Genomic DNA, 22,610 nt, shown 5'->3' on the forward strand with positions numbered 1-22,610 from the left:
CTGTCCTGCTTTTAGTGTTACAAGTCCTACATACCAGAATTCCCCAGTCCTGGGCAAACTGGTATGGTCGTCACCCTAGAGCACTGGTTCTCAATGGGGCGGGGCTGGGGGGTGATGGGGGGGGGGGGGATTCTACACCCCCCGCCCCAGGGCGGGGCGCATTTGACCAAGTCTGGAAACATTTTTGGTTGTCACAAATGAGAGGTTGGGGGAGGGGGGCAGGGATGCTGCTGGCACCTAGTGGGTAGGGGCCAGGGATGCTGTTCAACACCCTGCAATGCGCCATGCTCAGGAAAGCCCCCACAGCAAAGAATTCTCTGGCCCCAAATATTAGTAACAGTGCCGAGACTGGGAAACCCGGCCTTGGACTTCAGTGGATATGGTCACTGAAACCTTCTCACCGGTTTCCTAGGTCTCCCTAAATTACAACTGATCTGATAAGAAGGCCCCAAAACGCAGGCATAACCTGAACTGGTCTCAGCTGAAGCGTGTTTATTTACTTCATCAAGAGCTTCCGGAACTGAAAACCCAAACCATCCCTTCTTTAGAAGCTTCTGGCACTTTACAATCCAGAGGAGTACCAGACTCGCCCTGATATCTAATCTCTCTTTGCAATCTAGGCTCGTTTGGGAATATTTTTTTGGCCCCAGGAGGTACTGAACATCATTAGGCCAGATGTGGTCTAAATGGAGTCTAATTTCATTTTCTCCACGGGGATCAGAGTTATGATGGTCTGCACCAGAATCTTTATTTGAGCTGTTCTACCCACCGACTCATGCGGGATACGCAGCACTAGAATCAACCACCTTTTGGACTTAAAACATTCCCCGCAGAAAGACAGCCCGTCTGGGTTCCCTTTGCTCAGGCGTTTCTCACAGTGTCCCTGAAACGTGTCACCGTCGATGCGGAGATTGTGCTCACATAAGCAAAGCCCACTTAAGGGACTTCTAAAAAGGACGAGGCTACCTTTTAGAACCTCATTTCCCGCTGGTCCAGGAGGGATGTTCTCACCTTTTCTTTCCAACCTGGCATTTGACAATTATTTGATAAGAATCGTCGGTACCCAGTTCCGCGTATGCTGATCTCCGATTAATGACTGTTCTGGCTGGTCTTTGAATTCTGCTTGTAATTTCACTTACACGCCACCACCGCTCTCCCTACTTAAAAGAGTAGTTTGGGGGCACCTGAGTGGCTCAGTTGGTTAAGCGGCCGACTTCGGCTCAGGGCACGAGATCGCGGTTCGTAGGTTCGAGCCCCGTGTCGGATTCTGCGCTGACAGCTCAGAGCCTGGAGCCTGCTTTGGATTCTATGTTTCCCTGTGTTTGGATTCTGTCTCTCTCTCTCTCTCAAAAATGAGTAAGCATTAAAAAAAATGTTTTTTAAGAGCAGTTTGCATTGGGATTCTGGGAAAAAAGGTCTGCCTGTGTGTCAGTTCTTGGAAGGCTGTGCTCGGACAGCGTTATGGTAACACGGCTAGCACGCTGGGAAGCACTCAAGGGAGAGGGCCACGTGATGTCAGTGGCACTGGTCAGGAGTGAGGCAGAACCAAGGCGGCATGTGTTTGACTGGATGGACGTTCCAGTCCTTTTCAGATCCAGCCAGGCCAACATTCTGTTCCTGTGAGTTCCCATGGGAGACGGTGAATGAGGAGCAGAAGGGAGCGATCCTGGCAACGTGCGAATCTGCAGCATGTTCTTAAGGACTGAGACGGAACGGAGCAGAATTGCACGGACTGAAAGGCACGCTGGGAGGAAGTCGCTTACGTGTTCTACTTCTCCGGTATACAAAACACAGTAGGTTAATCAATCTCATTTATTGAATATTATATTCAATGCTTGCATACTGACTATATATTTACGTAGAATATGTAAGATGGAATATTCTAAAATACTTGACGTTCAGGGGCGCCTGGGTGGCTCAGTCGGTGGGGCGTCCGACTTTGGCTGGGGTCGTGATCTCACGATCCGTGGGTTCTGGCCCCGCATCGGGCTCTGTGCTGACAGCTCAGAGCCCGGAGCCTGCTTCGGATTCTGTGTCTCCCTCTCTCTCTCTGCCCCTCCCCCACTCACACTCCTGTCTCTCTCTCTCTCAAAAGTAAATAAACACTTAACAATTTTTTAAAATAAATAAACATTAAAAAATGAAATATCTGATGTTCCCATACGTTATGGCCACTGCGCACTGTCACTCCCACCTAGAAGGTAAGATCCCCCAGGACAGGGATCCTCGTTCTGCCCCTGCTGCATGCCCAGCACCTAGGACAGTGCCTGGCACACAGCAGTCACCAACAGCTATTTCCTGAATGAGTAACGGTTGACTCCGAACATTCAATACTGACCATAAAGATTCTTTCAACACGGCAAGGAAATAAGCCCGCAGGTCAGAATCTTTGACCCCGACAATCTCTCTATGACCTGTGGCCTGGGCAGCGGGCTCTCCCCGGGCCGCACAAGCTCTGGGCACTGAGCTCTTACTGCAGGCAAGCTCTAAGAGATGAGACCGATCTGCTTGGCAGATCTGGCAGACCTGGGAGAAGAGAAAGGCAACGTGAGAGAAAGAGCCAAGCCCTGGCAACCCAGCTGGACCAATGAGCTGGTAGGCAAAGTGACCGGCGGGCGGCTTTGCTTGCCCAAACAGGACTCGTAGCTTGGGGAAGTTGGGCCCTCTCTTGCCCAGCGACACACAGAGGCCAGGAGAGTGACCCTGGAAGGCCAGAGCCATGGAACAGGAGAAAGGTGGTCCTCGTCATTAGATCGATTCAGGCATTGGGCGGAATCACCGTTATAAGCTGGGAACCCTCCCCGACGGGCAGCTGCCAGCACAGCCTAATTAATCCAGCAGCCGTGGTGGGGAAGAACATGACACTTCATGACTGAAAAACAAGCCTAAAAATAGGCTCCCTCTTTTCTCCCATGCCCCCCCGCCCCCATCCCCGAATCCCTCCCCTCCTGGGCTTCATGGGGAGGGACGGGAGAGATGCTGCAGATGAAAAGAAAATGCAAAGGGACCAGAGAAAAGACCCACCCGCATCTGATTCTGGGAGACAGGTTTTATTTAGAATCACTATTTGAGAGACTGATGAGTGTCTCGCCTCCTTTCCCTGGATGCCAGTTGAAACGGGGATTTGTTTGAAGCCAAGCCAAGAAATACCACTTACTTGGTTAACTGAACTGGATCGAAGGCCCAAGGACAATCACCAAATGTGCTAACGTAGGAGAAGTAATGTAATGTTCCGAGCGTATGAGGCAACCGCCGAAATGAACGGTGCACCCAGCGGCGCCTCAGACGCCGTAGGGAGGGGCCCGAGGAATCCCCTCCCTGGGAGATGAGATACAAGCGATAAAAGGACGGATGGCATTTTCGAAAGACATTAGACTCCATTTAAAAATGGGCAAAGGACAACAACAGCCATTTCTCCAATAAATGGCCAATGACCACAAGAAGAGATTCTCAACGGTCATCAGTCGTGAGGGGAAATGCCAATCGAAACCAAAATGAGATACCATTTCGCACCCAGGAGGGATGGCTAGAATCAAAAAGACAGACAATGGCAAGTGGCAGCGATTACGTGGAGAAGTTGGCATCCTCACCCATTTGCTGGAGGGAATGTAAAATGCAGCCACTTGGGAAACCAGCCTGGAAGGCCCTCTCCCCACTCACTGGCAGCCCGAGCCTGGATCGGAAACTCAGTGGGATGCTTGTGTTGGGATTTTGGAGTAAGTGATAGCAAGAAAGAAAAAAAAAGGGACAGTTTGGACCCAGCCATGGCAGTCGTGGTGGTGCTGGCAGAATGGAGTCTGTCTGCCGCCCTCGGCCCCTCGCAGGTGCCCAGGCAGCTACGCGTTCTCAAGACTGTAGGCAGCTCTGTGGGCCACTGACATCCTTCCGCGAAAAGTCCTTTCTGCTCAGGTCAGACTCAGAGAGAAGGCTCTGACTACCCAGGCTCTGAGTAACTCCAGTAAGAACAGATTGATAAACCTATCTCTAAATGTGATTTGCCTTCCCATATGACATAAGGAGGGGCGCCTGAGTGGCTCGGTCGGTTGAGCGTTCGACTTCGGCTCAGGTCACGATTTTTGTGAGTTCAAGCTTCACGTCGGGCCCTTGTGCTGACAGCTCAGAGCCTGGAGCCTGCTTCGGATTCTGGGTCTCCTTCTCTCTCTGCCCCTCCCCCACTTGGGCTCTGTCTCTCCCTGTCTCTCAAAAATAAATACACGTAAAAAAAAAAAAAAATTTAGGTTGATGTAAGGGAGAAAATTCAGTCACTTTGCCAGCTCGTGAATGCGGGTTCACGGGACACAGATGTTCCTGCGTGTAAATTATTAAGTGGGCACTGTGACGTCTCAGCTAATGTCAGTCCAGCTCTCAGAACACACTTCCCTGTGGCTGGCAAAGGGGTCTCCAAGATGCCACCCACACCAGTGTAAGAATTATTTGGAGCTGAAGATATTTGAGAATCAACAGTTGCAGGAAGATGCTTTCACTGAACTGCCCTTATCAGCATAAAAGCGGAGCCTCTCGAAAGAATTCAGCTGTCATAAATCCCCTCCCTAGGAAATTCACAACCAGGGAAGACTGACTCCTATCACCAGAGATGAGAAGTTACCATCGAGATAAGAAACTGGCTAATAAACAGCCGCTGTCACAAAACTATCATATCTCCTATCCACCCTCCTCAAGTCCCGTTTGTTTTTCATGAAAGCCATTTGTTTCTTCCAGAAGTGCCTTCCCCCCCCCAACACCCTGCTCGCCCCCTAGTAAAATGGCATATAAGCCCCAAACTCTAACTGACTGTTTTTGGGGGGGCTCCCATGTACATCCATGAATAAAACAAATGTCTTTTCTCCCACAAATCCGTCAGTTTTAGTTTAATTTGCAGGCCCCCGCCCACAGAGCCTAAGTGGGCTGAGCAAAAGATTTTCCTCCCTGAACCATTCCCAAGATGGACGGATAGACTCGCAAATGCTAAACACTGTCAGCCCAGATCTTGCTTTGATCAGAAGGCAAAGGCCACGTGTTACTTACTAAGCGATCCTAATAGAGGAACAATTCACTATACGTTTAAAGTTCCAATAAGTACCTATTTAATGAATTTCAATTAGGAAGCAGCTTTGCCAAGACAGCAGTCCCATGACCTGTGCGTGCAGGACATGATTAACTCAAGGTGGCTCCAGTGTGTAACAAAGTAACGGATCTGGTGTTCTTTTATGATTACGGAGATCCATATTCTTACTTTCTAGTACGTCGCATAGACATTTTTTCTTTTTCTCTTACTAAACCATCATCTCCCTGGTCCTAAGAGATGTGCCACACTCTTCCAAAATATACCAAGAGTCTTTTATGTCATAAAATGATGGACCTAGTTCAGACTCGTGCCAAGGGAACAGAAAGTACTTTTCTCCAATGTCTCATTGGTTACTCATTTCCGAATGCTGGAGGTGAGTCAGGATAATGTCTGCCACTTACTTTGAGCATAGAAAATTAAGGTTGAAAAGGATCTGAAAGGGTGCCCGGTTTAACCACCTATTTGATGTTCAAATCTGCTCAAGGACAGTCCGGTAGGTGGGAGCCCCGCTCATGTTCAGGCATCCCCAGCCAAAGCATAACGGACTCTTAAGGCACCCTTCTGGGTTCTCACACACGCACTTAGATTCCTTCCTTAAACTGAGCCTAGACCTTTCTCCTGGCATTCTTACCCGTTGGTCTTGGTCCAGTTGGTCCCCTGGAGGTCGTATCGAATATGCATGTCTAATTCTCTTCCCACCTGCCTACACCATCACATACCCTGAGTCTGGCCTTTCCAGGTTAAATGCCCTTGGTTTTTTCAGTCATTCTTCACGTCATTGGTGGTTCTCTGATCTTAACATTCACATTAACAATTTTGGAAAAATTGAATAAGTGGAAGGGACTTGCCCCACTAGATACCAAACCTCATGATAAGGCTATAATAACCAGGAATTTTAGAATTACATTCTCAAACTCTATTTTAGAAACAACCCTGTTGGCATTTTAATTAGATTTGTATTAAATTTATAATTAATTTGGGAATTGATGGCAACTTTATAATACGGCATTTCCTATCCATGAACATTACCACTTGTCTAGGGTGTTATTTTGGGTGCTTTTGGTTTTGTTTTGTTTTGTTTTTGTAAGCTTTACACCCACTGTGGGGCTTGAACTCATGACCCTGACAAGAGTCACATGGTCCACTGACTGAGCCAGCCAGGTGTCCCTGTCTAGGGTTTTTAAAAATGTCCTCCACTGGGATGTGTGGCTGGCTCAGTCAGTGGAGCATGTGACACTTGGTCACAGGATTGTGACTTCGAGCCACAGGTGGGGGCATGGAGCCTACTTTAAAAAGATAAAAATGTCCTCCACTACTCTTTTGTTTTGTTTTTTTTTCCTCCAAAAAGATGTTGTATATCTTGTAGATTGATTATTGGGTACCTTTAAATTTCTTTGCCTATCCTTTTTCTATTATAATGGATTTTTTTTTTTCCAGAGAGAGAGAGAGAGAAAGAGATAGAGAGAGGGCAGGGGAGAGGAGAGAGGGGAGAGGGGGAGGGAGAGAGAAAAAATCCCAAGCAGGCTCCATCCATGCTCAGTGCCAAGCCCGACGTGGGGCTCGAGCCCATGACCCTGGGATCATGACCTGAGGCAAAATCAAGAGTTGGAGGCTCAACAGATCGAGCTACCCAGGCACCCCTCTAATGGAATTTTTTTTCAAAGTTACATTTTCCACTTATTGTTCCTGCTGTATAATAATGCTGATTTTGTACATGGATTTTATCCCCAGCAATCTTGCTGAATTCCCATATTGGTGTTAACAGTATGAGAGTCTGGTCGAGTCATGATTTATATTATTACCATGATTATTATTGTTATTCTCCGAGGTATTTGATCTGCTAATGTTTTATATGGGCTTTTCACGTCTGTGTTCTTAACAGAGATTGGTCTATCAGTTTCCTTCTTGCACTACTGTTCAGTTTTATTGTCAAGGTCCGGGTGGTAGACACTGTCAGTTACCTTCCCAGAAGTCTCCTCTCATTCCCTCCCTTTCTTAGAGCAAGATTATGCCTCTTGGACATCTTTCTCTCTCTCTCTGTTTTTAAGATTTTTGTTTTTAAGTAATCTCTCTACGCCCAACGGAGTGCGGCATTGAGGTCACAACCCAGAGATCAAGAGTCACGTGCTCTACCCTGAGCCAGCTGGGTGCCGGACTCTTCATCAGGGAGGAAAACCTTACATCTCGTTGGCCAGAACTAGGTCACATGGCCATCCCTAACTGCAAAGGAGGCCGAGAAAGGGAGTATGGACATTTTTATCCCATGAATTATTTAAAAATGTTTCCATTTCTGAATGATGAGGAAGTTGACTTGTTGTTGTCAATTTCTTATTGTAGGGCTTTGTAACCAGCAAACAGGATCTACATGATACTGACATTCTGGTAGTTGTTGAGACTGATTTCTTGCCTAGTGTGTCGTCAGTTTTTTGTACATTTTCATGTGTTTATGAAAAGCAGGTCGGTGGGGCACCGGGGTGGCTCGGTTGAGCGTCCAACTTCGGCTGAGGTCACAATCTCATGGTTCATGAGTTCGAGCTCCACATTGGGCTCTACACTGACCGTGTAGAACCTGCTTGGGATTCTCTATCCCCCTCTCTCTCTGCCTCTCTCTCTCTCTCACTCAAAAATAAATAAACATTAAAAAAAAAAAAGAAGAAGAAGTAGAAAGAGAAAAGCATGTTGGTACTAGGGTCTATTAATGTCTATTAACTACATCAAAGTTCTAATTCTGCTGTTTACATCTGCTCTACGTGTGCTAGATTAATTTGGCTATTTGCTCTATCCATTTATTCAACAGGTATATGAAAATCTCCAATTATAACTTCAGGCTACCTGTGATTTTTGTCAGTGTGGTCCTATGTTTGTTGAGCTGGTTCAGGTGTGGGATTTAACTTACAAACCTTCAGTGTGACCACTGATATATTTTGCTTTATCTTACCATCAAAATTTATGTGTTTTTTTTTTAAAGTTTATTTCTTTATTTTGAGAGAGAGAGAGAGACAGAGAGTGAGCGGGAGTGAGCACAGAGGAGGGGCAGAGAGAGGGAAAGAGAGAATCCGAAGCAGGCTGCACGATGTCAGTGAAGAGCCCAATGAGGGGCTCGATGCCGTGAACCGTGAGCAAATGTCAACAGTCCAATGCTTAACCAGTTGAGCCACCCGGGCACCGCCAAATTTACATTTTCTGTTTACCATGCCTTTTGTAGGCTTGTCTCTGTTCTTACTCTGCTTTCTGTCTGATGGATCACATTTTCTCTTGGGAGTTTTGTAGTGTTTCACCATTTCTTTAGAGGTCACCTTTACATTTTTGAATATGCACACATGCCTTAAAGGTTTTTAAATCAATCAACATTTGTCTCCTCCTCTTAAACAATATTAGCAACTGACAGTGTTTTTTTTTTTTACGATAATTACCACCCTCTCATCTTCTATCATTGTCCATTATTTAAATTCCAAGAGTATAGGCCCATTAGCAGGATTTTTAAAACATCCTATGCTGATTCAGACTCATTGAGATGTTTGCCAATTTCTTGGCTTACTACTTTTGGATCCTCCACTCCTCCTTCTTGGGCTCAATTTCCTTCTACTTCTAATAAAACCTTTAGTAGTTCTGTGCATGTGTGCCTCTGAGTGGTAACCTCTCTGAGTCCTCGATTGTCAGGAACAATTTTTGTGCACGACTCTCAGCTCCAAGTCCCCGTTTGTAGGGGCCCAAACCCACATTTCCTGTCTCCTTATGGGCACGACATTCCCTGTATGTCAGTTCTGACATATCCCAGCATCTGGAGCCATAGCTCATCAGCTTTCCACTCTGGTTTGCGTTTCCTCTTTATTTCTTGTACCTGAGGATTTCCCTTTCTTTGTTTTGAGCCAGCTTTATATTGTTATATTTCATCCTGTGTTTGTCACAGGAGGTGCGGGGCGGAGGGTCCACATTCATCTCTTTAGTTTCTATTACTGGAAGTCCAGATATTCTATTTATAACAAATTTCCCTCTTACTAATGTTTATTATTCTCCTTTAAATAAACATCATATATTCTGATAGAGAAAACAGCCATGACACAGACAGCTGGACAGTTCTTGCTCTGTTTCAGGAAAAGATCGAAGTTTATTTTTTTTAAGTTTTTGTTTATTTATTTTGAGAGAGACAGACAGAAAGAGACAGAGAGAGAGAGAATCCAGTGCTATTAGAGAGACAGAGACAGAGACAGACAGAGGAGGGGGAGGGCCAGAGACAGGGAGAGAGAATCCAGTGCTATTAGAGACAGAGAAAGAGAGAGAGTGGAGGAAGGGCAGAGAGACAGGGAGAGAGAATCCAATGCTATTAGCGAGGGGGCTAATGTAGTGAGGGCTCAATACCACAAACTTTGAGATCAGAACCTGAGCTGTAATCGAGAGTTGGATGCTCTGGCACAAGAACAGACACTCAGGGGCACCTGGGTGGCTGAGTCGGTTAAGCGTCCGACTTCAGCTCAGGTCATGATCTCGTGGTTCATGAGTTCCAGCCCCACATTGGGCTCTGTGCTGACAGCTTGGAGCCTGGAGCCTGCTTCGGATTCTGTGTCTCTCTTTCTCTGCCCCTCCTCAGCTCACTCTCTGACTCTCTATCTCTGTCTCTCAAAAATATATAAACATTAGGGGCGCCTGGGTGGCGCAGTCGGTTAAGCGTCCGACTTCAGCCAGGTCACGATCTCGCGGTCCGTAAGTTCGAGCCCCGCGTCGGGCTCTGGGCTGATGGCTCGGAGCCTGGAGCCTGTTTCCGATTCTGTGTCTCCTTCTCTCTCTTCCCCTCCCCCGTTCATGCTCTGTCTCTCTCTGTCCCAAAAATAAATAAAAAACGTTGAAAAAAAAATTTAAAAATATATAAACATTAAAAAAATTAAAAAAAAAAAAAGAAGAACAGACACTCAGATCAATGGAACAGAATAGAGAACCCAGATATGGACCCACAAACGTATGGCCAACTGATCTCTGACAAAGCAGGAAAGAATATCCAATGGAATAAAGACAGTCTCTTCAGCAAGTGGTTCTGGGAAAACTGGACAGCGACATGCAGAAGAATGAACCTGGACCACTTTCTTACACCAGACACAAAAATAAACTCAAAATGGATGAAAGACCTAAATGTAAGACAGGAAGCCATCAGAATCCTTGAGGAGAAAGCAGGCAAAAACCTCTTTGATCTTGGCCGCAGCAACTTCTTACTCAACGCGTCTCTGGAGGCAAGGGAAACAAAGCAAAAATGAACTACTGGGACCTCATCAAAATAAAAAGCTTCTGCACAGCAAAGGAAACAATCTGCAAAACTAAAAGACAGAATGGGAGAAGACATTTGCAAATGACATACCGGATAAAGAGTTAGTATCCAAAATCTGTAAAGAACTTACCAAACTCAACACCCAAAGAACAAATAATCCAGTGAAGAAATGAGTAAAAGACATGCATAGACACTTCTCCAAAGAAGACATCCAGATGGCCGCCACATGAAAAAATGCTCATCATTCATCATCAGGGAGATACAAATCAAAGCCACACTGAGATACCACCTCACACCTGTCAGAATGGCTAACATTAACAACTTGTGCAACAACAGATGTTGGCGAGGATGCGGGGAAAGAGGATCTCTCTTGCACTGCTGGTGGGAATGCAAACTGGTGCAGCCACTCTGGAAAACAGCATGGAGGTTCCTCAAAAAAACTAAAAATAGAACTACCCTACGACCCAGCAATTGCACTACTAGGCATTTATCCACGGGATACAGGTGTGCTGTTTCAAAGGGACACATGCACCCCAATGTTCATAGCAGCACTATCAAAATAGCCAAAGTATGGAAAGAGCCCAAATGTCCATCGATGGATGGATGGATAAAGAAGATGAGGTGTACATATACAATGGAGTATTACTCAGCGATCAAAAAGAATGAAATCTTGCCATTTGCAACTACGTGGATGGAACTGGAGGATATTATGCTAAGCGAAATTAATCAGTCAGAGAAAGACAAATATCATATGACTTCACTCCTATGAGGAATTTAAGAGACAAAACAGATGAACATAAGGGAGGGGAAACAAAAATAATATAAAAACAAGCAGGAGGACAAAGCATAAGAGACTCTTAAATAATGGGGAACAAACAGAGGGTTACTGGAGGGGTTGTGGGGGGGGGGGATGGGCTAAATGGGTAAGGGGTATTAAGGAATCTACTCCTGAAATCATTGTTGCGCTATATGCTAAGTAATTTGGATGTAAATTAAAAAAAAAAAGAAAATTAAAAAAGAAAAGAAAGAGTTGGATGCTCAACCTGCTGAGCCAACCCAGACACCCCAGATATGAAGTTTTCTAATTTTTTTTTTTAATTTGGTATGTAGGGAACATTTCCTAAGCAATAATTTAGGAAAGGGCAATTGTCTGCCAAGGAATGGAATTTTCCATAGGTCTGTATCTATTTTCTTACATCATGCTCACTCCTCTTTGCTCTACACAGGTGATTCCTGCTCAGTATTTGATTTTCACCCTCCACACTAAGAATGCCAAAGCAGCACACTGAGAAACCAGTCTCTGTAAGGAAGTCATCCCCAGGCCAGTCCCAGAGCTCAGCTACTCTTGCGAATCGGCAGCTGGCTGGAGGCTGAATGGGTTCCAAATCCTGCGAATTCACAGCTCCTAATAGATGAATAAGATCAATCTCATTTGCATTTCATCGTGACTCAGGAATTCCCTGATACTGCATCCCTGGGTAGATTAAAACATGTCAGTTTAATCAGCCCATGGCCTTCACTGTCAGGATATTGGCCTGAGAGATTTCCATACACCGTAGTGACAGGACCCAAATGCACCCATCGAGAAGGAATAGTCCACTTGAGCTTGCTGGAAGGTGGAGGCCACGTGGGCATGGGAGAGTCCCAGTGTGGCTCCTCTCAGAAATGTCTCATGGTCAAGGCACAAAGAATGGATAAATATTCACGAGTATCAGTGAATAAACTGGGGCGCTGTCCAGTTATTATGTTGGAAATGCTTTCTGAATAGTCACGTCGGGGCCAACAGGAGGAGCCGTAGGTGGGGGTAAAGAGTATGCACAGAAACGGTAGCAAAGACCAAACCAGTCATCCACTGGTTCACTGGAGCAGACAGTTAATTCCAATAAAATATATTTCCAGTAAGTATACAAATGTCCTGACCTGGAAGAGAAGAAATGGAAGAAAAACGGGCTGGAAATGGGTATTGGGTGGGGAGAAGATCAGACAAGCCCCGATAATCAACTATGCCATTAATGGTAAGAAAACAGCAAGAGATTAAAGAATACGCTTTGCAAGGCAGAAACGGCTGTCCCGATGAGTGCTGGGTTATAATCCTTGCTTATTTACCCTTCCAAAGAAGCAACGACAAGCGCTCATTGTCAGTTCCCTTTGTGAACACCCGAGTGGTCACCTGGCGGGAACGAGAACGCTTACCAAGTCAAGACCCCAATGGCACACTGCGATCTTTGGCACGTCTCTACAACCCTCAGGCAAAGCCATCTCTTTCCCGCTGCTAACACCGAACCAGGGGTAGGAGACAAAGCTCTGTAACCCTTTAGACCAAATGTCATCTGAACATGTCATCCAGCGGGTGGGAAATGGAAGAGGAAAGCCCCTCCTCATGAGAATGCAGTTGGGGACTCTCTTGCCGAAGGCAGGGGACTCTGTTTTGGGGAAGCTACGAGACTGGTGGATGGAGCGGGCAAATGTAGTGACTTTTCAGGTCACCTTTTTATCCCACACACCGCCTCCAGCTCGGCCGTGGGGTGGCGTGGGAGAGCCTGCAGGTGGATGGCCGGCTGCCGTGACTTACCTGTTGAGATACACCCGCTTCTCGGTGAACTGCCCGTTGCCATGGTGAGGATCCTCAAAGGGCTCATTCTGGACCACCTCCACCCCTTCTCCTCGGTCACTCTGTTCGTGGCTGTGCTTGCTGATCATGTACAGCTGTCCGATTTTGTACTACAAAACACACAGTGAGAGAAAGGTCAGCCCCGCCGCTTGCCTTCGAAAACATCCCCCCCAACTTCCACGGCGTGGCAAGCAACTACGGTCAGCACTTTCTGCCAGAAAAGAAGGCAGACACGTGGGCCTGGCGTTGTTTTTCCTCCGGAGCGGGGAGGAGAACCAGTTGTGAGTAGAGTGTAGATACGGCGTGTTCCTGTGAATGTTCTACATCACCCTGGTGATGCTTGCCGGGGTGGCTGGCAGACTAAGCGGCCGGGGGGGGGGGGGGGGTGCGCGGAGCATCAGCCCTACAGGGTTAAATGGTGCTAAAGTCTGATTTTGTTTGGCAACAAACAGGCCAGGACGTGTTATTTCTGTCCCTTCTCTGCCTAATTAACTGCATTGCTGGGCAGAAGTGGACTAGATGTCACCTATCTCTTCCGTCATCAGTCTCAAACTCTCCTGGAGTTCTCTGTCCCCTAGATCTGCAGTTCTCAAGAGTGGCTGGACATTAGAATCACCTCGAAGCTTTAGCAAACTCCAGATGACCGAGCCCCACCAAGAATGGAACCTGTACTCTACAGACTGATCTGCAAAGAGGCGAATCTACAGAGTCTTTAACTCTTTTTTATCCAATTGCACCCACAGTGTGGAGCCTTCCAGCCTGAGGTTCCCAGAAGCCAGGTCTACTTACAGGAAAATGATAATAAGGAGCAACATACAATGGGAACATTCTCTGCCCTGTCTGCATTTTTCAACTGTTCCACTCTCCTTCCTGCCTCTCTGAAAACCCCAGGGCCAACAGGCATTTCTTCCCCCTGTGTACTTTCCACATGGCAAAACTAATTTGATGGAGGAGGGAGAGAGAGAGAGAGAGAGAGAGAGAGAGAGAGAGAGAGAGAGAGAGAAGGGGATCAAATGCCTTTTGCAAAAAGGATGTCTGCTCAGAGTCAGGAGACAGGATGCTGTGGTCCTTCGGGCAGATTTGGTGTGAAAACAGACACACGGTGTCACTATCATCAAGGCCCCTGGGATGGGGAAAAGGGGCTTGGGTCTGTAGCAAAATAATGGTGGGTTGTTCTGGGTTGTTCCCCAAAGCGCCCAGGCCGGCAGGGCTGTAGGTCTCCTATCTGTGTGCCTAAGAGAGAGAAACAGATTTTAAATTAAGGGGGCAGATGAAATGGACAAATCAACAGTGAGGTCAATTCTAAGGCTGAGAAGACACACACCTCCGAAGGTCCCTCTTTCGCTGTGAGGCAGGGGCAGGGAGGGGAGTGTGAAGACGAGCTGAAAGCCTCTGGTCTGAGACCAGCCCTGGGGGCCAGGCCAGTAACCATGACAATGGGAACGGCAGGCTGGGTCTCCTCAAAGGGCAGTGCCACGATTCTGTGCCATACGCCTCCCCAGGATGATCCGCACTTAAAATGCTTTTCACGTGAGCGTGTATGTGCGTACATGCGTGCACGTGCTGTGCACAATCGGGGGGAAGAGGGGGTGCTGAGGAGAAACACAGGAAGGGGAGAGAGAAACATCAAAGATAAAATCAATCTTTGAGTTTATTTTCAATCAGAAGTTTGACCTGGCTTCCCTTTAGTAACTCTGGCTCTTACTGTTGCTCATAAAGACTAACTACGGCTCTTTCAAGAAGGAAGACAGTAAAGGGGCGCCTGGGTGGGTCAGTCGGTTAAGCGTCCAACTTGGGCTCGCGGTTGGTGGGTTCGAGCCGCGTGCCAGGTTCTGCGCTGGCTGTGCGGAGCCTGCCTGGGATTCTCTCGCTTTCTCTCGGTCCCTCCCCAGCTTGTGCTCTCTCTCTCACACAATAAATACATAAACTTTTTAAAGTAAAAACAAAAACCAAAGGCCACCAAGGGCTTTAGTTGGGGGTGGGGGAGGGGTCTGGCAGAAGGCGCATGTCTTCAGGAGCTCCAGCTCACTCCCATGTGAAGAATGCATGGCATTAAGGACAATGCCTGACACAGAAGAGCCGTCCCTGGTTCAAGCGCTTCTGCTCTGCGGAGACGAGAACGGGCCGAGGAGGCCGGCAGCTGATTCACCAGTGGCCAGAGAAGGGCCCGTCTGCTCAGCCTCATTGATCATTCCAGCGGCTCCTGAACGAGCCACTGTGGGGCAGACACCAGCCTTAGCTCACTAAGATAACGTCAGTCTGGGGGCGACCGACAGACGCTGGATGCAGTAGGTGACATTACTGGGGGTGGCGGGACACTCAAGGCCAGACGTGGAGATGGCCAAGGGTTCTGCAGCTGTCGCTCCTTTCCCTCCCAAGCAAATCAGGCCTGCTCTGCTGGTTGTGACCGTCTGAGCTGGGCCACCCAGAAGCACAGGTTTTGCCGTTGTTTTTAAAGCCACAAATTAACTCACAGACACATGCACCGAGCAGTTTCTCAGTGACGCGGTAGAGGGTAGGACGGATGGTCTCTGAACCATCGGTCTCAAAGTCGGCAGACATATTCCTCAAAATGTTGGATCCCAGGCCATTCCGGTGCTTTGACATCCAGACCCTTGGGGAAGAGGCAGTTGGGGACCAGGCTTGGATGCACACTGAATGCTGAGAGCCACTGGGGCAAATTCGGCGAAGGCATTCACGGCACTTACGGGGTACCTGACGGTACTGAAGCCAAAATGTTCCATCTTTAGGGGACCCGTCTTTTCTTTCCTCCTGAATACCATTTTTTTGCAAGGCTGCATCCCTAGTTTAGTGAAAATACCACCTTCCTCATCACTGTCTCCAAACAAACTTTGTCAAATGAAGGCTGCAAATCCAAAGATTCAGAAGGACTCTTAAGACTTTTGAAGCCAGTGAACTGATAACAGATCCGATCACTTCATGCTCACGATGACTTCCAAATTAGGAAACTGAGTCTCGAGAGAGGGCTGACTTTCTCCGGGGCCACGTGGCTTCTAGGTGGCAGAGCTAGGACGTGACCGCAGGTCCACTGTTTCCTCTTTACCCACCTTCAGCCTTTGTTTCTCTGACAGGTGAATTGCTTTAACACATCTGGGCCTCACCATGATTTTGGGAGAAGTGATGGATGAGTTCCATCGCTTCTGAACTTTGCTATTTCAGAAGCCGAATAACCAAAGCCTGATACCATGTGAAAGACCCAGGTTGTTTAAACTGTGCTCACATACGGACTTGTGGAGGAAGTAAGCTCTAACTTTGTAAGATCTATTGTTCTAACTCCAGCGTCTGGGTAATCATCATTACAGGCAATCACGATTCCAGACAGCTCTGTGCTGCAGGGCTGAGCCTCCGTGTGAGCCGTCATCGGAACAGCTACCCCAAATAATGATCTCTATTGTCAAAAAAAAAAAAAACAAAAAAATCATGGGGATTCAGATCCTTCCCACTTGCACACAGTGCCACAAGTTTGATAGAGCTGCACGGTTTAAGAAAAGGCACAAACGTGGGGCGCCTGGGTGGCTTGGTTGGTTAAGCGTCCGACTTCAGCTCAGGTCATGATCTCACGGTCCGTGAGTTCGAGCCCCACGTCAGGCTCTGTGCTGACCGCTCAGAGCCTGGAGCCTGTTTCAGATTCTGTGTCTCCCTCTCTCTCTGCCCCTCCCCTGTTCATTCTCTGTCTCTCTCTGTCTCAAAAATAAATAAATGTTAAAAAAATAAAAAAGAAAAAAAAAAAAAGAAAAGGCACAAACGTGTCTGGGGAAGCCAAGGGTTTTTCTCAGTCTGTCCTACTGCAAACTCTCCGACTGGGCACAGTCAAGTGACTCAATATAGTTCGACCTCAAATCTTGATTTTAGAAAAGGTGACCCCGAGCCAGAACCTCTGGGTATATAGTTTATTAACTGAGCACCACCAACACCTGAAATGTCCTCCTTGCCAGAATTACTGGACCCAAAGTTTTAGGCTCAGGAGAACCCCGAGCTATGATTTTTCACTAAATTGCACCCCCACCCCCCACCACCCCCCACCGCCAGTGCGGCACTTCAGAGATCTCTGCGAGGCCAGGCTCTCATATATCCCCACCCTAAAGCACCAACCAAGCGGCTGTCATCTTCCAACCAATCCCTGTCTCATCCCTTCCTGTCCCCTTTCTCTTCCTCCATTGGTCTCAATACCGTTCCTAAATATCAAGATGTGAAAAGTGGGGCAACCCTTTGTAATACACATGACCCACTCTGAATGGAGTCATTCCCCAAAGATATGACTCAGGACATCAAAGCCCCAGCCCAGGAATCAGAATTTACACGTGCTTTTGCCTTTACCATCAAAATGGATGAATGCCACATAACCACATAACCACGGGGAAACGTCTGGCCCTCTGACTTAACATGATACCATGTAGTTTTTCCAGCTGTGAAATGGGCGCAATTCCTGCCTGTCTCCGCTCTGGCAGTGTGGAAAGAGGAACGAGCAGGGGGTGATACAATTTGGCATTCTTGGGACTCTCCCACGGGATTCACATCACTGTAAATGCTCTGTCAAAACGCTTCCAGCTTTCTCCACTCTCAACACGTGGACCTCGAAGCAACTGCCTTATGATGTGCAAAGAGCCCGCCGAAAAGAGAGTCTGAGATGTTTTATCTTCAGGTGCCCCGCGAGCTTCACACCAAGTGGTGCCAAAGTTGCAATCGCACACAGGAAGGGAGATACAATGAGTCTAGCTTTTCACCGCCTCAGAAAACTAGGGTCTAGAGCTGACTGTATTCTGTAATCCATAGCACAGCTAAGGCACCGGGACAATGTTCTGGACCAGCGGTCGGCAAACCGTGTGGGCTGTTTCTTGTTTGTTAAATGAAGTTGTGGTTGTGGTTGTGGTTGTTGTTAAATACGGTTTCAATGGAACACGGCACTACTCGTTCATTCTGTGGCTTTCGCCGCATGGCAGTAGCATTGAGTACTTTGCACACAGACTGCATGGCCTGGCAAAGTTGAAAATATTTACTGCCTGACTCTAAAAAAAATAAATAAATAAAAATTAAAATAAAAATAAAAATAAATAAATAAAAATAAATAAATAAAAATTTAAAACTGACAGGGGCGCCTGGGTGGCTCAGTCAGTTAAGCGTCTGACTTCGGCTCAGCTCATGATCTCACGGTCTGTGAGTTCGAGCCCCGCGTCAGGTTCTGTGCTGACAGCTCAGAGCCTGGAGCCTGTTTCGGATTCTGTGTCTCCCTCTCGTTCTCTGCTCCTCCCCTGCTCACGCTCTGTCTCTCAAAAATAAATGTTAAAAAAAAAAACTCAAACTGACACTTGATTCAGCTATTAGAAAACTTTTACACAAGGTCGAAACACCTTGGGCATGTGAATCTACTTTTTCAACTGGAAATTTTTATGAAATTTAAATTCAGATCAGATGCCACCGATGAAAATTTAGCATCTGACTTGGGATTGCTGTAAGTGTAAATGCACACTGGATTTTGCGGACTTGGTAACAACAACAACAAATGTTTTTACCCCTAATTTCTATGTTGATTACATATTGAAATGATAGTATTTTGGATATACTGGGTAACTGAAATCCATTCTCAAAATGAACTTCACCTGTTTCTTCTTACTTTCATGTGGCTACTAGAAAAATTTTAAACCACTTTCAATTGAAACCACTGCGGCTTGCATTTGTGGCTCACATAGCTCTTGTTGGACGTGCTGGTCTAGACCCTGATCTAGATCAATGGGGTCTGAGGCTCAAGCCATTAGGCTGCACTAAGACTCGTTGAGGCTGGCTGGTCAGGAAAGCGTTTCCATGCGTTTCCAAGCTAACAAAGTGGAACACGGACAATTAGGGATACATTTGGAGAAGATTCCCTTTTCTTCTTCTTCTTTTTTTTTTTTAGTGTTTATTTTTGAGAGAGAGAGAGACAGAGAGAGAGAGAGAAAGAGAGCACCAGAATCCAAAGCAGGCTCCAGAGCCAGACGTGGAGCGCGAGCTCATAAGCTGTGACATCATGACCCGAGCTGAAGTCAGATGCCCAACCGACTGAGCCACCCAGGTGCCCCGAAGCTTCCCTTTTCTGAGGACTGGCGATTACCTGGACCTCTAGAGAGGTGATAATTGCTCACCGCGTGCTATGGTGGAAAGCACTGGGGTTTTAAAATCGAAACCTGGAGCTGAAGTCCTGATTTTGCCTTTGATTAGCTTTGTAACCTTAGACAATTTATTTATCTGAGCCACAGTTTCTTATCATTAGAATGGGACTAACAAAATACCTCACAGGCCACGGTGAGAATCAAGTGAGAAGAAACTTACAAATTAAAATGCCTTGTAAAATGTAAAACTGTACCCAAACCGCCGTAGTTACCGCTCCTTCTGTTGGGCAATGCATCTGGCTGGGTCTTGAGATCTGTTTTGCCCATTTCCCTGTTATGCTACGGCTCTGTAAGGGACACGCATGAGAACAGGGCATTGCCACACGCCCATATGACGCAAAAACCAAAGAAAATCGGACCCTTTGCCCAAGACGATCTCTTCTTTCTGTAAAAATTTTCTTAGACGGTCGTCAGATTGAACACTTCCCAAATATAAAAAAGCCTGGGAACTTCCACTTACAAAGTAGTCAGCTTCACAGGGACAGAAGGTAGAATGGCAGTTGCGAGGGAGGATGGGAAGTTAGTGTGTAATGGGAAGATGGAACCGTCCTGGAGACAGACGGTGGTGATGGTCGCACAGCCCTGCGAGTGCACTCAATGCCCCCGAACCATACCCTTAAAAACGGTCAAGACAGTGAATTTTATGTGCGGTCTATTCCATGACCATCCTTTTTCTTTAAATGTCTTAATTTAGATTCCAGTTAGTTTGCATAGTGTAATATTAGCTCCAGGTATACAACAGAGTGATTCAACACTTTCGTATGTCACCCGGTGCTCATCACAACAAGTACACCTCTTCATCCCCATCACCTATATACCCACCCCCTGCCCTTTTCCTTTTTAATGTTTATCTTTTTAAAAAAAAATTTTTTTTCTTAATGTTTTTATTTATTTTTGAGACAGAGAGAGACAGAGAATGAGCAGGGAAGGGGCAGAGAGAGAGAGAGATACAGAAGCAGAAGCAGGCTCCAGGCTCTGAGCCATCAGCACAGAGCCCGATGCGGGGCTCCAACTCACAGACTGTGAGATCATGACCTGAGCTGAAGTCGGACGCTCAACCAACGGAACCACCCAGGCGCCCCTAATGTTTATCTTTCGAGAAAGAGAGTGAGCGCATGTGTGAGCGTGGGAAGGACAGCGTGAGGGAGACAGAGGATCCAAAGCAGGCTCCGCCCCATCAGCACAGAGCATGACACCCGGCTCGAATCCACAAACCAAGAGATCATGACCTGAGTGGAAATCAAGAGTCGCACACTGAACCGACTGAGCCACCCAGGTGCCCCCTTCATCCCAATTCTCAAAAAAGCCTGGGAACGTGTCATTCTTCAGTGAGTGTGGCTCCCACCTGCTTCCTACCTCACAGTGGCCATCTAACAGAGAGTCTGTCTTTTTCACTATGAAAAAAAAAATATTTAAGGACAGGGACTTTTACATTTGATGGATCTTTGGTTTGGACACTAATTTGAGGGTGTTGGGCTGCGCCAACACAGTTCTCTAAATTTGAGAACTTTAGAAAGTTCTAAAGTTCTCTAAATTTGAGAACTTTAGAAAAGGACTTCTCTCAGAAACAATGTTGCATGAATGCCCGATACCTGCCCTGCTGGTTACTTGTCTGGCTCGTGATGCCCTAGAGTTAAATGTCTTTATTATTGTTATTTTTTAATGTTTATTTATTTTTGAGAGGGAGAGAGACAGAGCATGAACAGGGGAGGGGCACAGAGAGAGAGAGACACACGCGCGCGCGCGCACACACACACACACACACACACACACACACACACAGAATCTGAAGCTGGCTCCGGGCTCTAAGCTGTCGGCACAGAGCCTGACCTGGGGCTCCAACTCATGAACCGCGAGATGAAGTTGGCCGCTTAACCGACTGAGCCACCCAGGTGCCCTGAGTTAAATGTCCTTGATATTGACATTCTGGAGGGTTCACAGTAACGATGCTCCCAAGTAACACGGTTTGACTACGACGACTTGCAAAGACCCTGACAGTCCAGACAAAACGCATGCTGATCCCCCCATCCCTAACATGCGTCCAAGAAAACACCAGCTCCTTATTGAGAAAGGACCGTCTCATTTCATGACCCTCCCCCTCCATTTGCTAGTCAGCCTGGGGCTCCGACTGAGAGCAACTCTATAGCAAGACCAATTCCAAATCCTTTCCTTTTGGAAAGGTAGTGCGTGCTTTTGCTACCAAGGGCCGGATCTGACTTGGGTTCCACAAGGACACGGCTGCCAACCCCTTAGTCTTTCTGACTCTGTGATTCAATGTCCAGATTTCTCCAAGCAGACAAGGAGGTTTCAAAAAAAAAAAACAAAAAGCAAAGGTGCAAGGTTCTCCGGTGTTTCGTCAGATCTCCCTGCCAGGTCAATAAACCACGAAAACCAATATCCGATCCCACAAGGAAAATACAAACTTGCAGCTCATATTTTCAAGATATCAGTGCATCATCGCATATTTATCTTTTCTCCTGGACTTTTATAAGCAGCCCTCTGAGGTGTCTTGTTTATGGAATACCTGTGTCATTATGCCAGGGTGCAGGAATGAAAAAGCTGATAAAAAGATTTAAGAAGGAGCTGGGTGATGGACTTTAATTCAAAAAAAAAAAAAACCTTTTGTGACAAACTCATAGAAATAGCATCATACACCGATGCTTAACCCGTCCTAAGTTTTGGACCCAACTGAATAGAAATAGAGCAATTTAACGCCAAGGGAAGGGCTCAGGATAGGCTTTATGCTGGTGCAAGCAGAAGTCTGCAACCCGTGGCTGCCGCAAGACTGCAAATCATTTCCACGACGCTCGGCGTAATCTACCTGACCCCGTAAGGGAAGGTAGCTACATTCTTCACAGTGCAGGAAAAAGCAAGAGTGCACATTTGATCTGCCCCTTCCAACACTGGCTCGCCTTTGGGGTGGTATTCTAGCCCCAAGAATTCATTTGGTGCCAATATTGAATAGCCAAACTGGTAAGGTGCAGCATATATCGGCCACTTTATGAGCATCAGCTCGAGCAGGAGGGGTCATCCCCTCGTGTTTACAAATGAGAAGCTGGGGCACCTGGGTGGCTCAGTCGGTTAAGCGTCCGACTCTTGGTTTCAGCTCTGGTCACGATCTCCTGGTTCGTGGGTTCAAGCCCCGCGTCGGGCTCTGTGCTGACAGCATGGAGCCTGCTTGGGATTCTATCTCCCTCTCTCTCCCTGCCCCTCCTTGCTCTCTCTCTCTCTTTCTCAAAAATAAATAAACATTAAAAATATGTTAATATTATATATATATATATATATATATATATATATATATATATATATAGGGGCGCCTGGGTGGTCCAGTCCATTAAGCGTCCGACTTCAGCTCAAGTCATGATCCCATGGTTCGTGAGTTCAAGCCCCACATCGGGCTCTGTGCTGACAGCTCACAGCTCGGAGCCTGGGGCCTACTTCAGATTCTGTGTCTCCCTCTCTCTCTGGCCCTTCCCCTCTCGAGCTCTGTCTCTGTCTCTCTCTCTCTCT

At 46.9% G+C, this 22,610-nt stretch overlaps 1 protein-coding gene across 9 annotated transcripts in view; it reads right to left on the bottom strand.

Moving 5' to 3' along the window:
- The window catches only part of PITPNC1 (phosphatidylinositol transfer protein cytoplasmic 1), a 275,970-nt gene that overhangs the window by 122,931 nt on the left and 130,429 nt on the right, over nt 1-22,610 (bottom strand). For all 9 annotated transcript variants that reach the window (XM_045044220.1, XM_045044223.1, XM_019818130.3 and 6 more), the window contains one exon: nt 12,895-13,043. In XM_045044220.1, coding sequence (XP_044900155.1) covers nt 12,895-13,043 — 149 coding nt within the window. The remainder of the gene's footprint in view (nt 1-12,894; nt 13,044-22,610) is intronic.

Source organism: Felis catus, chromosome E1 (genome assembly GCF_018350175.1).
Source record: "Felis catus isolate Fca126 chromosome E1, F.catus_Fca126_mat1.0, whole genome shotgun sequence".
Taxonomy (NCBI): Eukaryota; Metazoa; Chordata; class Mammalia; order Carnivora; family Felidae; genus Felis; species Felis catus.